The sequence below is a fragment of the Danio rerio genome, chromosome 8, assembly GCF_052040795.2.
Source record: "Danio rerio strain M-AB ecotype USA chromosome 8, GRCz13ab, whole genome shotgun sequence".
In the NCBI taxonomy this organism is placed as follows: Eukaryota; Metazoa; Chordata; class Actinopteri; order Cypriniformes; family Danionidae; genus Danio; species Danio rerio.
Window position 1 is genome coordinate 28,288,405 of NC_141028.1, and position 12,100 is coordinate 28,300,504.

Below are 12,100 nucleotides of genomic sequence, written 5' to 3' on the forward strand. Positions count from 1 at the left end.
GGGATTTTAGATCTTACTTTTAAGCTCAGTTAAACAGAATGTTTTTGTGTCTTGTTTCATCATCTTTACACTTTATTACACAGATTTTCATATGATTAGAAACTCCCTGTTTGAGCATCTTACGTTCTTCTCCTATTCAGGAGCTCATAGCGCTGGGTCTGTCTAACTCAATTGGAGGCCTGTTCAGCTGTTTTGCCATCAGCTGCTCTATGTCTCGCAGTATGGTGCAGGTCAGCACGGGGGGGAAATCACAGGTGAGAACATCAGCAAAAGGCAAGCTGACATCATTTTCTTTTCCGCCATTCTTTCAATACACTGTTAAAAATATACATGCAAAAAGGCGGCTACTCCAAAGCTCCCAAACTCTGAGTTCATTAACTTAAAAATACTATCACAAAGCGTGTGGCACGGTGGCTCAGTGGTTAGCACTGTTGCCTTACAGCAAGAAGGTCGCTGGTGCAAGTCCCCGCTGATTCAGTTGGCATTTCTGTTTGGAGTGTGTATGTTCTCCTTGTGTTTGCTTGGGTTATCTTCATGTGCTCTGGTTTCCCCCACAGTCCAAAGACATGCCGTATGAGTGAACTGAATAAACTAAAATTGGACAGAGTGTATAAGTGTGTGTGTGAATGGGTGTTTGCCTGTACTGGGGTGTGGCTGGAAGGGCATCTGCTGCATAAAACATATGCCGGAATAGTTGGCGGTTCATTCCGCTGTGGCGACCGCTGAAATAGAGGCTAAGCCGAAGGAAAATGAATAAATGAAGGAATACTATCACAAAGCATGTAATGTTTTGAGCACCAGCTCTTCATCAGGCAGTATTGATCACAACATATTACTCTTTATACTCACCTGGATCACATGATCTCACACATTCTCACAACAAAACGTAAAGGACAATACACTGTAAAATATACAATATATTCAATACACTGTATTAATTAAATTAATAATAATTATGAAAAAAGGTTCAATAACTGCCAGCAGCACAGTAGTTGCCAAAGAAATAAAGTAAAATAACAGTAATAATTGTAATTCAAATACATCACTAAAAACATAATTTGAAGCATTTTTAATTAAAGATATTTACAGAAAACTCTGTTTGTTGCTTTACAGGTATTGCTAAAAAGTATTAAAAATAAAGTGACAGCACTAAATGTCCTGCAGAGAAAAACTGTTATTTTATTGGTATTCTTTTAATTATTATGAACCAAAGCCTTCAATAAATTGACAGCACTATTGATTGTGAAGAGATACACACTGTTAGAGTAATATTAGTTTATTATTTTATCTATAACACTGTTATAGATTATTTTACTTTATAGATTATTTTTTACATATGTTATCTATTTGTTGTCTAAAACATGACAATAATCTATACCTTTTAATGTCAGGCACATTTGATTAAAGATACATTATACATACACTACTGGTCAAAAGTTTGGGGTCAGTAGAAATTTTGGATGTTTTAAAATAAGCTTATCCTGCTCATAAAGGCTGCATTTCTTTAATCAAAAATACTGTACAAATTGTAAAATTGTGAAATGTTATTGCACTTTAAAATAACTGTTCAAAAGTAGTTTATCATTTAATTGAATCATTTATTCCAGTGATTTTACAGATGAATTTTCAGCTTCATTACTCCAGGCTTCAGAGTCACATGATCCTTCAGAAATCAATTAAATATTTGTAGTGTACATTATATTTCAATGTGCAATTAAATCTTGTGGAAAAAACTATCAAGAAATGGCCTTCCAATCTAAATTTAAAATGCATTTTGATTTGGTTAAGGTTTGATTAAGACAAGTCAGTATCTGGTGTGACCACCATTTCCCTCATGCAATACAACACATCTCCTTTGGATAGAGTTGATCAGGTTGTTGACTGTGGCCTGGATACTGCTGGATATGCGATGTTGCTGGGTATTGGCAGAAACTGGAACACGTATACATCGTATATGCCAAAACAAAGTGCTGCAGTTATATTTTGTTATACAGTTGAAGGCAGAATTATTAGCCCCCCTGAATTATTAGCGCCTGTTTATTTTTTTCATCAATTTCTCTTTAATGGAGGGAAGATTGTTTCAGCACATTTCTAAGCATAATAGTTTTAAAAACTTATTTCTAATAAAGCATTTATTTTATCCTAACATGATGACAGTAAATAATATTTTACTTGATATTTTTCAAGACACTTCTGTACAGCCTAAAGTGACATTTAAAGGCTTAACTAGGTTAATGAGGTGAACTAGGCAGGTTAGGGTAATTAGGCAAGTTATTGTATAACGATGGTTTGTTCAGTAGATTATTGAAAAAGAAATAAGCTTAAAGGGGCTAATCATTTTGTCCCAAAAATGTTTTTTAAAAAATTAGTAACTGCTTTTAATCTAGCCAAAATAAAACAAATAAGACTTTATCCAGAAGAAAAAATATTATCAGACCTACTGTGAAAATTTCCTTGCTCTGTTAAACGTCATTTGGGAAATATTTAAAAAAAATAAAATAAAATCAAAAGGGGGCTAATAATTCTGACTTCAACTGTATAACAAAAATGTAAATGCAACACTAAAAGTAAAACTATATGGATTTATGTGTGTGTGTGTGTGTAATTTAAGATGAAAATACTGTCAAAATAATCTAGTAATTATGTGTATAAAAGTATTTTTTATTGATGACAGTTACTGTAAATTTGTATTAATGGTAAAATCCTTGTAGTTGATTTGGTAATGACAATAACCTAAATAAGAAATGTTGCTAAAAATAAGTCCTTTTCTGTGAAATCTGGATATTTCCTCCAGTGCACCCAGTTGTGAATAGACATGGATGATTTGATGACTGGCTGATTTATTTTGATGTGAAAGCTGAAATCCTCTCTCTGTCAATCTCTCAGGTTGCAGGAGCGATTTCTGCTCTGGTGATTCTGGTGATCTTGTTAAAGATTGGAGAACTCTTTGAGGAGCTGCCAAAGGTTAGCTGCTGCTGAATCTGCTCTTGTGTGTGCCTGTCATCATATCTGTGCTCAATTCATGAATATATTAATGCGTCTGTTTACATAGATATTTACAGACATGTGTGCGCTGGTCTGTTTAGGCAGTGCTGGCGGCTATAATCTATGTAAACCTGCAAGGCATGATGAAGCAGTTTGGAGACATCTGCTCTCTCTGGAGGACCAACAAAGTGGATATGGTGAGAGAGATAAGGAGATGAAGATGTAGAAGGAGGGAGCAGATCTTATGCAACACATTAAAAATAGATCTATACATAAACAAAATAGGACAGAGAGCAGAAGGGAGGGAATGGATTGACAGAAAGAATGAAGGGGAAAGAATTGATGCTTCGCCTATTATTCTTGATGTTGTTTGTGTGTTTAGGTGGTGTGGGTGATGACTATGATCCTGACCATTTTGTTTAATCCTGACATGGGACTGGCTGCGTCTATCGCCTTCTCCATCCTCACCGTGGTCTTCAGAACTCAGCTGTGAGTGACAAAAAGCAGAGAAAGAATGACAGAGAGTTGGAAGATTTCACAAATACACACTCAATTGTGTCACTTGCATGACATTCTTATTGTAAATACTGTGCAAATAACCTGAAATGTAGGCACATTTACAAACATCCTCTGCAAGCACACCCTTTCTGAGGAGTGTTCTTAATATTTATACATTTTTATTGGGATACAATGGAAAGAGCCAGCAGATAGTGGTGTAAATTTAAAAAAATACACACTGTTTTTAATATAGAAATATAAATATTAGAAAACAGTATTAAGTAAAATAAATTGTACAAATTTCCAAATTCCTTATTAGGAAACAACTCATTTGAGGTACTGTAATAGTAAAAAATAAAATATAAATAATTAAAAATTAACCTTTATCACTTCTGTGCTTCTTCTTCAGATGCAAGGATAATTTTGTCATATAAGTGTTACCTACTGTGGGCAAACGCTGCAAGAAAACACATGCAAATAATAAAACTAACACTAACAAATAGAAAACATCTTCAATTTGAAGAAATGAACACATGCAAATACAAAAACACACTGCAAAAATGCAGACCACAACAGAAATGTATCAGGGCACTCCAAAAAATGAGGAACCAGGCTGCTTCCAGTTTAGAGTGCAAGAATTTTCTGAGTTATTTGAATGTTGTGAGTTATTTGTTTATTTTAAAGTGCAGATCATATGATTCCTTGTTGTTTGTACATTTTAAACCCTAATAATCTGACGAATGGCACAAATAATATTAAATTAAACATTATTTTAGTGCCCTTTTAACAAGAGTTACTCTCTGGAATAAAAATATACTAACAACACTCAACTTTACAAATTAGCATGATCCAGCAACACTGCAGCCAGGTTCGTTGGTTTTTGTGGTCTCCCAACACATTGTCGTTGTGGTCTGTGCTATTGCTCTAATGTATGTACTGTATTGTGCATGTATTGTGGAAGTTTGCATTTTGTCAAATTGATGAAGATGCTTTCTCAGTTTGATAGTGTTCATCTATTTCCATGTATTTATTTTTTACTTGCAGTGTGCTTGAGCTCTCTCAGCCATTATAGTTTCGGCTTGTCCGGGCAACCTTTACTTGAGCTTTGTCTGTCTGTCCATCGTGATCTTAAATACAAAAGTAGGAAATACATTCACATCAGACAGCAAAACTACGTTTTTTCTTTGACTCCTAGCCTTTAACTACTTTTAAGTGTAACATCAGTACATCATATATATTATCATACTGATGTATTTTCCAGTGTTATTAACTGTAGCAACAGGCAAATATTTGAGTTTAATTAAACTGTAAGGCAGCAAACTCTGCAAGTTTGGTGTCTCGATCAAACCCCAAACGCTTCAACATTCTCATTATTTATCTCTGTGCAGTTTAGCAAGTCTTCAAATTTTTTCCATGCACCGAATTTATCTCCATGTACCGCCTCAGCCACTGGCTAAACACCCCCTGGCTTAGCCTGCCTTTAACCTGACAGCAGCCCCAAATTCTTGCTACTGGTCAAGCTGGAAAGTGATCGAATATTTAGATTGTGCCTTTTAGTCCCACAATGTGCACATATTTAAGGGAAATAAAACCATAATTGGATTCCTTATAGCTAATAATTAAAGATGCAGAAGGTGATCTTCCACAATGCTAACAGCTTAGCATAAATCTCTGAATCACAGTCCCTCCCCTGCCGTCTAGAGCCACGCCTCCTAAAACACGAGCACAGCAAAAGAACCCTCTCTCATCTGTTAAAAGCGATTAGTGCTTGTCCGGCGGCGTGCAAGCCAAACTGACATGCTATTTCAGAGCAAATGTTTAGAGTTGCATGGTAAACAGTATAGGGAGAGACTAGGCGGAATATAGGTATTTACTTGTGTTTTGTTGTTAAACTAATTGAAATCTACATTATTAATGCTGTAAAAGGACCTTATGAAACTGAAAATAGTCTTCATCAGTCTTTCATTGAAAGATTTTAGTGGCTGAACAACACTTCTTTGAAGATATAACCCATTTGTAACAACAACATCTAACGTTACATCAGCTCTGCGTGAAGCTAAAACAGTTTTAAAACAGAACACTACCTGTCTCAGAGAAATCCTTCAGCCATGGTGTCATTCTTTCTCCAGCGTGCAAAGGTAACTCCAATATTAATTCAAGTTTTTAAAAAGTTGTGATTCAGCATGTTTTTACTGATCGCGCACGCGTGCTCGCTCTCTCTTGTGAACGTGCGGCGGTCGGCGGAGCTGCGTACAAACAGCTGCGCAGTTGTTCAAATCTGCTTTTGCTGACAGACAGATTAAGCTACTTATCGGAATTATAAGAGATGTTGGTCCTACTCTATTTAATTGGATAAACATTTTTTAGTTTTATGCCTTACCCAAAATATAAAAATACATATAAATACATTTAGATCATTTATTGTAATCATTACTATTAGACTGTGAAGAGACTTGAAACCAGCACAACAAAAAATGCTTCTGTAGACAATCACCTACTGCACCTTTAATTGAAAATAAACTTTACAAAAAAGTTAAAAAAAAACTCTTTACAAAAGTAAAAATCTTTAACACGTTGAAGTGAGAATGTAAAACTGGTTCTGCAGGCGGTCTCCTGTTTCACTGAAGTCAACAGAAAATACAGAGAGAACCTTTTTTTGAATGTCATATTACATTTCCTTTGAGTTCCCTGAGCTTGGCCATATGTACCATGGGCTTAGTGTCTGAAGTTAAAGTCCTGTTCTTGAAAGCATCAATATTAGATGGATGAAAAATCTCCATCTGTCTCTCCTAGTTTTGACATCTTCCTTCTTACCTGTATTTACCTCTCACACTCTCTCTCATTGCAACAGACCGAAATACTCCATTCTTGGGCAGATTCCTGGCACTGACATCTACAAACCAGTAGAGGACTACAATCAGGTGACCACAGCCATGACAACATCAACACCCATACCATTACTATTATAGTATGAACTAACTTGAAACTTTATTAGGTACACTTTACTAGTACTATAAGTTACACCACTTTTGCCTTCAGAATTGCCTTAGTTCTTAATTGGACCAACTCAACAAAGTGCTACAAACCTTCATCAGAGATTTTGGTACAAATTGGCTGGAAAAATGATTTTGTTCGGGTGTGTCCAACCTAAAATTTTGTATAATGCTTTCCTCATTTTATTTAAACAACAAGGGTGTTGCAGGCATGTTAAGTGGCTGAGCTGGAATTGAGGAAAAGTTCATCCTTAAATGTTTTCATGAAATGTCATCATTTCTGCATTCTTCATGAAAAACCTGCCATACTAGTCTTGATTAACTTTTCCATTACTGTCACATATTTGCAAGGTCATGACATGTATCTGCTTTACCTGTTTTGTTTTACTATTTGCTTGAAATTTCTGGGGGTGGCTCGTGTAGTTTCAACAGGTGCTGTAAGTTCCTGGTTGGAACAAGCATCTAAAATATGTTAAGTAGTTAAGCTGCAGCTAATCAGGGGCATAAAACTTGTTTATGTGAATGTTTTTATATTTTGGTTGAAAAAAATGTGTGTGTGTGTGTGTGTGTGTGTGTGTGTGTGTGTGTGTGTGTGTGTGTGTGTGTGTGTGTGTGTGTGTGTGTGTGTGTGTGTGTGTATACAGTTGAAGTCAGAATTATTAGCCATTTTATTATTAAAATGTTTTTATAATTAAAATTTATTATTAGCCATATTGATTTGTTTTATCTTTGCCATGATGACAGTAAATAATATTTTACTAGATATTTTTCAAGACATTTTTCAAGTGACATTTAAACTAGAATTGAGCTTAACTAGGTTAATTAACTAGGTTTATTAAGTTAACTAGGCAGGTTAGGGTAATTAGGCAAGTTATTGTATAATGATGGTTTGTTCTGTAGACTATCAAATAAAAAATCACCTTAAAGGGGCTAATAATTTTGACCTTAAAATGTTGTTTAAATTAAAAACTGCTTTTATTTTAGCCAAAATAAAACAAATAAGACTTTCTCCAAAGAAGAAATATTATCAGACATACTGTGAAAAGGCCCTTGCTCTGTTAAACATCATTTAGGAAATATTAAAAAACAAAATTTAAAATGAAAGGAGAGCTAATAATTCTGACTTCAACTGTATATACAAGCTTTTTAATTTTAGATGCGATTAATCACGAATAATCATTTAACAGCTCTTATATACACTCAAGCCTGAAATTATTCTTACAGATAATTGAATAATTTCAGGCTTGAGTTTATATTATATGATATATGTTTTTTCGCTCACTGTGTATAAATATTGTGTATATATAAATAAAACATATATAAACTACAAAACACAATAAAATTAAAATATAAAATGTTTACATAGAAATTTCTATAAACTTTTTAGATATAAATATTTATCTTAATAATATAAAAAATATTATATATATATATATATATATATATATATATATATATATATATATATATATATATACTTTTTTTTTAATACTTACATTAATGATGTTTAACAGAGCAGGGAAATTTTCACAGTATGTCTGATAATATTTTTTCTTCTGGTGAAAGTCTTATTTGTTTTTGTTTTGGATAGAATAAAAGCGATTTAAAAAATTTTTAAACACCATTTATGGTCAAAATTATTATAAGTTATTAGCCCCTTAAAGCTTTTTTTTTTCGATAATCTACAGAACAAACCATCGTTAACCTAATGAACCTAGTTAAGCCTTTAAATGTCACATTAGAAGTGTATTATTATTTACTGTCATCATGGCAAAGATAAAATAAATCAGTTATTAGAAATCAGTTATTAAATCTATTACTATTAGAAATGTGTTTAATAAGTATTCTCTCCGCTAAACAGAATTTGGGGAAAAAATAAAAAGGGGGTTAATTCAGGGGGCTAATAATTCTGACTTCAACTGTATACACACACATACACATACACAATACATATGCACAGTGCACACATATTATGTAAATATGAACTTTTATTGGATGTGATAATCATAATTAAACTTATATATTTATATATTTTTTTATTATTATGACATTAATTTAGTTAATCTGTTTTTGTGAATTTGTGCATTAAGAAAACTGCTTAAAACATGTCAAATATGTATTACTTTTTTATCTCTGTGTTTTCCAGGTTAAGGAGATTCCTGGTATTACGATTTTCCGTTCATCTGCAACATTGTACTTTGCTAATGCTGAAATGTACATCGATGCCCTCTATGAGAAGGTAGACACGCATAAACAACCCTGCATGTGTACGCTCTCATAAATATTCATCCACACACACTTGCTTAGCCAGCACTAAACGCATAATTATCCCAAACATACAATCTAACATAAGCAATAATAACTGTGAGATTAGACCAATCAAGCTACATACAAGCAAAACACCCTTAAGTCAGGACATTCATTCATGATTAAAAAGAAAAAAAAAACTCTGTTTGCAGACTGGTGTAGACGTGGCTAAACTTCTCTCACACAAGAAGAAACTGCAAGCAAAAAGACTGCGAAAAGAAAAGAAAGCTGCCAAGAAAGCAAAAAAAGAGGCTAAGAAAAGAGCAAAAGAAGCTGCACGCCAAGCTAAGGTCTGCAATTGACAATAATACACTAATCTATGTATAATATGGATGTTTATTTGTTGGTTTTATTCCAGTTATGCATCTATATGTATTCTAAAAGGACTCTGTTTTTAACCAGGAAGAGCCAGTGTTTTCAGACACAGAAGAAAGCGAGGAAGAGCCCGAGTTGGTTTCACACTCACAGACTAATGGAAATGTGCACGAGTTATCGGTTAAAGAGCCAAAAGATATGGTTGTAGTAGAAGCAGGGCCTTATACTGACCCCGACACACCACTTCCAAAGGCAATCATTCTTGACCTGAACCCAGTCAACTTTCTGGACACAGTTGGTGTGAAGACGCTACGCAATGTGAGAGACGATCTGTACTCAATAACTGCTTTCTTATTTTTTCATATGTTTTAATCCTGTTTGTTTAAACCTTTGTTTTTTGGCAGATTTATAAAGATTATGGAGAGGCTGGTGTGCAGATATACTTGTGTGGCTGCCAGAGTGAGTAACCAATACATAATATATAACCAATACATACCAAAGAGTTTGACCTACAGTATATACACTCTTAGGTAAATGTAGATGTTCTTTCAGTGAACAGTTTTGTAAGGCATAGTTCATCCAAAAATTAAGATTTACCCACTGTTTACTCACCCTCATGTGGTTGCTTATCTTTATAACTTTCCTTTTCTCTGATCAACACAAAGGAAGATGTTTTGGAGAATCCTGGAAAGCATAATAGTCATTGTCTTCTATAGTGGCAAATGTAGCTACTGGATTTCTACTTTATCCAAAATTTCTTCTTTTGTGTTCAACAGAAGAAAGAAACCCACACACATTTGAAACAACTGGAGGACGAGTAAAATATGACAGCTTTATAATGAGAAAAGTCAAGTGTTCCTTTAAACGAATCTTTTTCAAGGCCATGTTATGGTTGTCAGACTTGTATTTCAGTCTTTAATATGGTTGTTCACACACTGTTTGATCATTTAGGGGGGTGAGAGATAACATTTCACATTGTGGTCTAAAAATGTCAAAAGTTACTTTGTTTAATATTTTAATATCAAACTATGAAACTATTTGATAGCATGGAAATACACATATTAATAAAAAAAACTGTTAAGAAAAATATTTACTTTTTTTACATATCCTTCAGATTTGTCAGAGTGATTGCTCTATAAATGCAATTCATAAGAAAAAATTTGAACATTACCATCTAAATCTTGGAAAAAACGTGCATAAACAAGCAGTTTGTGAGTGAAAAAGACTGAAATATATCTCCAAATAGACAAAATATATTTAAATCAAAACGTCAGAAGGCTCTGGCTATTTTGTGGTTGTGGTTATTATATTGTGTCTTTAGGTTCGAACTTAAAAATGACAATATTCACTAAGTGAACCAGGAATAAATGTATAATTTTCTTGTCAGAACCAAATGAACCAAAAAAAAAATGCAGTGTTCATATGCAAAAACCTCTAAGTGCCATCTGAAAAGCATTTTTTTCTCAGAGGCTTTTGTCTGTAGGTTTAGTAATTACACCTTTATGTAATTGAATTGGTTATTTTTATTGCATTTGAAAGGGACCTGTTATGCCCCTTTTCCAAGATGTAAAATAAGTCTCTGATGTGCCTAGAGTGTGAATGTAAAGTTTAGCTCAAAATCCCCCTCAAACAATTTTTATAACTCTTTGAAACTTCCCCTTTTTAGATTTAGATTTTAAATTGTGCTGTTTTGGTGACTGCTGGTATAAATTCAAATGAGATTGTGCTCTTTTCAAAAGAGGGAGGGCGGAGCTACAAATGCCTGTGTGTCAGCATAGTGGCAGATTTAAAAACAGGACTAACAATGTCTCTGTGAAAAACTAAAAATGTCAAAAGAAGTGGCTCAGAAGAAGGTATTCTGTGTTAAAAGTCGACTTTTATAATGCTATATATATTCATGTACTGCTGCCACACAGCTGTATTTAAACCCCTTTTAAAAGTGATTTGATTAGCTCCCCATTAAAGTGAAATATCGAAACATAAGTATAGTCGGTTGAGGAAAATACTAGTTTTGGAAGACATTTTCAGACTACACTTAGGCCCCGTTTACACTAGTACGTTTTAGTTTTAAAACGGCGTTTTAGAATGAAAACGATCCGCGTCCACACTCGCGTTTTACCCAGCGTTTCTGAACTGCTCTCCGTCCACACCAAAACGCTGAAAACGCACATCACGTGACCACACAGACGCTCTCGGGCAAGCGCTGCAGCCCATGTACCCAGATGAGAGCTCTGCTAGTCGGACTTCTCATCAAGCATCTCCCGCTGGATCTAATCTCACTATATTTATTAAACGGGATATTTCATTCATCTTGTTGTCTTTATCTAACGACATATTCCCTGACTTTGGGCATTGGAATCTATTACTTGTTCTCAGGTAACGTGTTTTGGCTGAGCGCAAAGATAAGTTAATGATTAATGTAACCACGTACATTCTGTATATTGACTGATCGCCTTTATTTCCTATAATGTATAAACTTATTGTATGTTATACTTTTAAAATGGCCATTATCGATTCTTAAAACTGATACTCAGCAAAAGAGAGGGGATGTTTCGTATTTTCACTGAAATTGAAAGGAGGCAGTTGTTATCGGCTCCGTTTTGTTATAAATATCCAGACAGTGAAGATGACGCTCATCTTATACAGCACGGCGCCTCAACATTTCTGCTGTCTAAGTTGCTAATATTAAAATGAAAATAGGCAGTTCCTTAAATCATGTTTATATTTTATTGTTGAGAAAGTGAAACAACGAAGCCAGGGTGATGTGAATGAAGTTATAAAGTACACTGTTCCCTTTGAAGATTTACCCGTGTCCTCGGTATAGTCTGCTTTTCCATATCAAACTGAGAAGAAGAGACTGCAGCCTTGATCAAACTTGCGAAGTCTGAACTTACACGGAGAAGATTCAGGACTGAACTGTGTGTTAGGCTACTTAATATTCAGGAAAAGCCCCAATCAGAGAGGCGAACGTCTGCAGCCCCGCCTCCGTTTTCAGATGTCTC

At 34.4% G+C, this 12,100-nt stretch overlaps 1 protein-coding gene across 3 annotated transcripts in view; it reads left to right on the forward strand.

Moving 5' to 3' along the window:
• Nucleotides 1-12,100, forward strand: part of slc26a6.2 (solute carrier family 26 member 6, tandem duplicate 2) — a 406,025-nt gene that overhangs the window by 7,150 nt on the left and 386,775 nt on the right. For 2 of the 3 annotated variants that reach the window (XR_015496731.1, NM_001423271.1), the window contains exons 9-17: nt 141-254; nt 2,887-2,964; nt 3,087-3,182; nt 3,368-3,474; nt 6,335-6,404; nt 8,623-8,715; nt 8,936-9,073; nt 9,186-9,416; nt 9,503-9,557. Coding sequence is in view for 1 of the 3 variants with exons in the window: in NM_001423271.1 (NP_001410200.1) it covers nt 141-254; nt 2,887-2,964; nt 3,087-3,182; nt 3,368-3,474; nt 6,335-6,404; nt 8,623-8,715; nt 8,936-9,073; nt 9,186-9,416; nt 9,503-9,557 (982 nt within the window). In the remaining 2 variants the exon portion in view is untranslated. Of the gene's footprint in view, nt 1-140; nt 255-2,886; nt 2,965-3,086; nt 3,183-3,367; nt 5,946-6,334; nt 6,405-8,622; nt 8,716-8,935; nt 9,074-9,185; nt 9,417-9,502; nt 9,558-12,100 lie in introns of all 3 variants that reach the window. The other variant, XR_015496732.1, reaches the window with a different exon arrangement.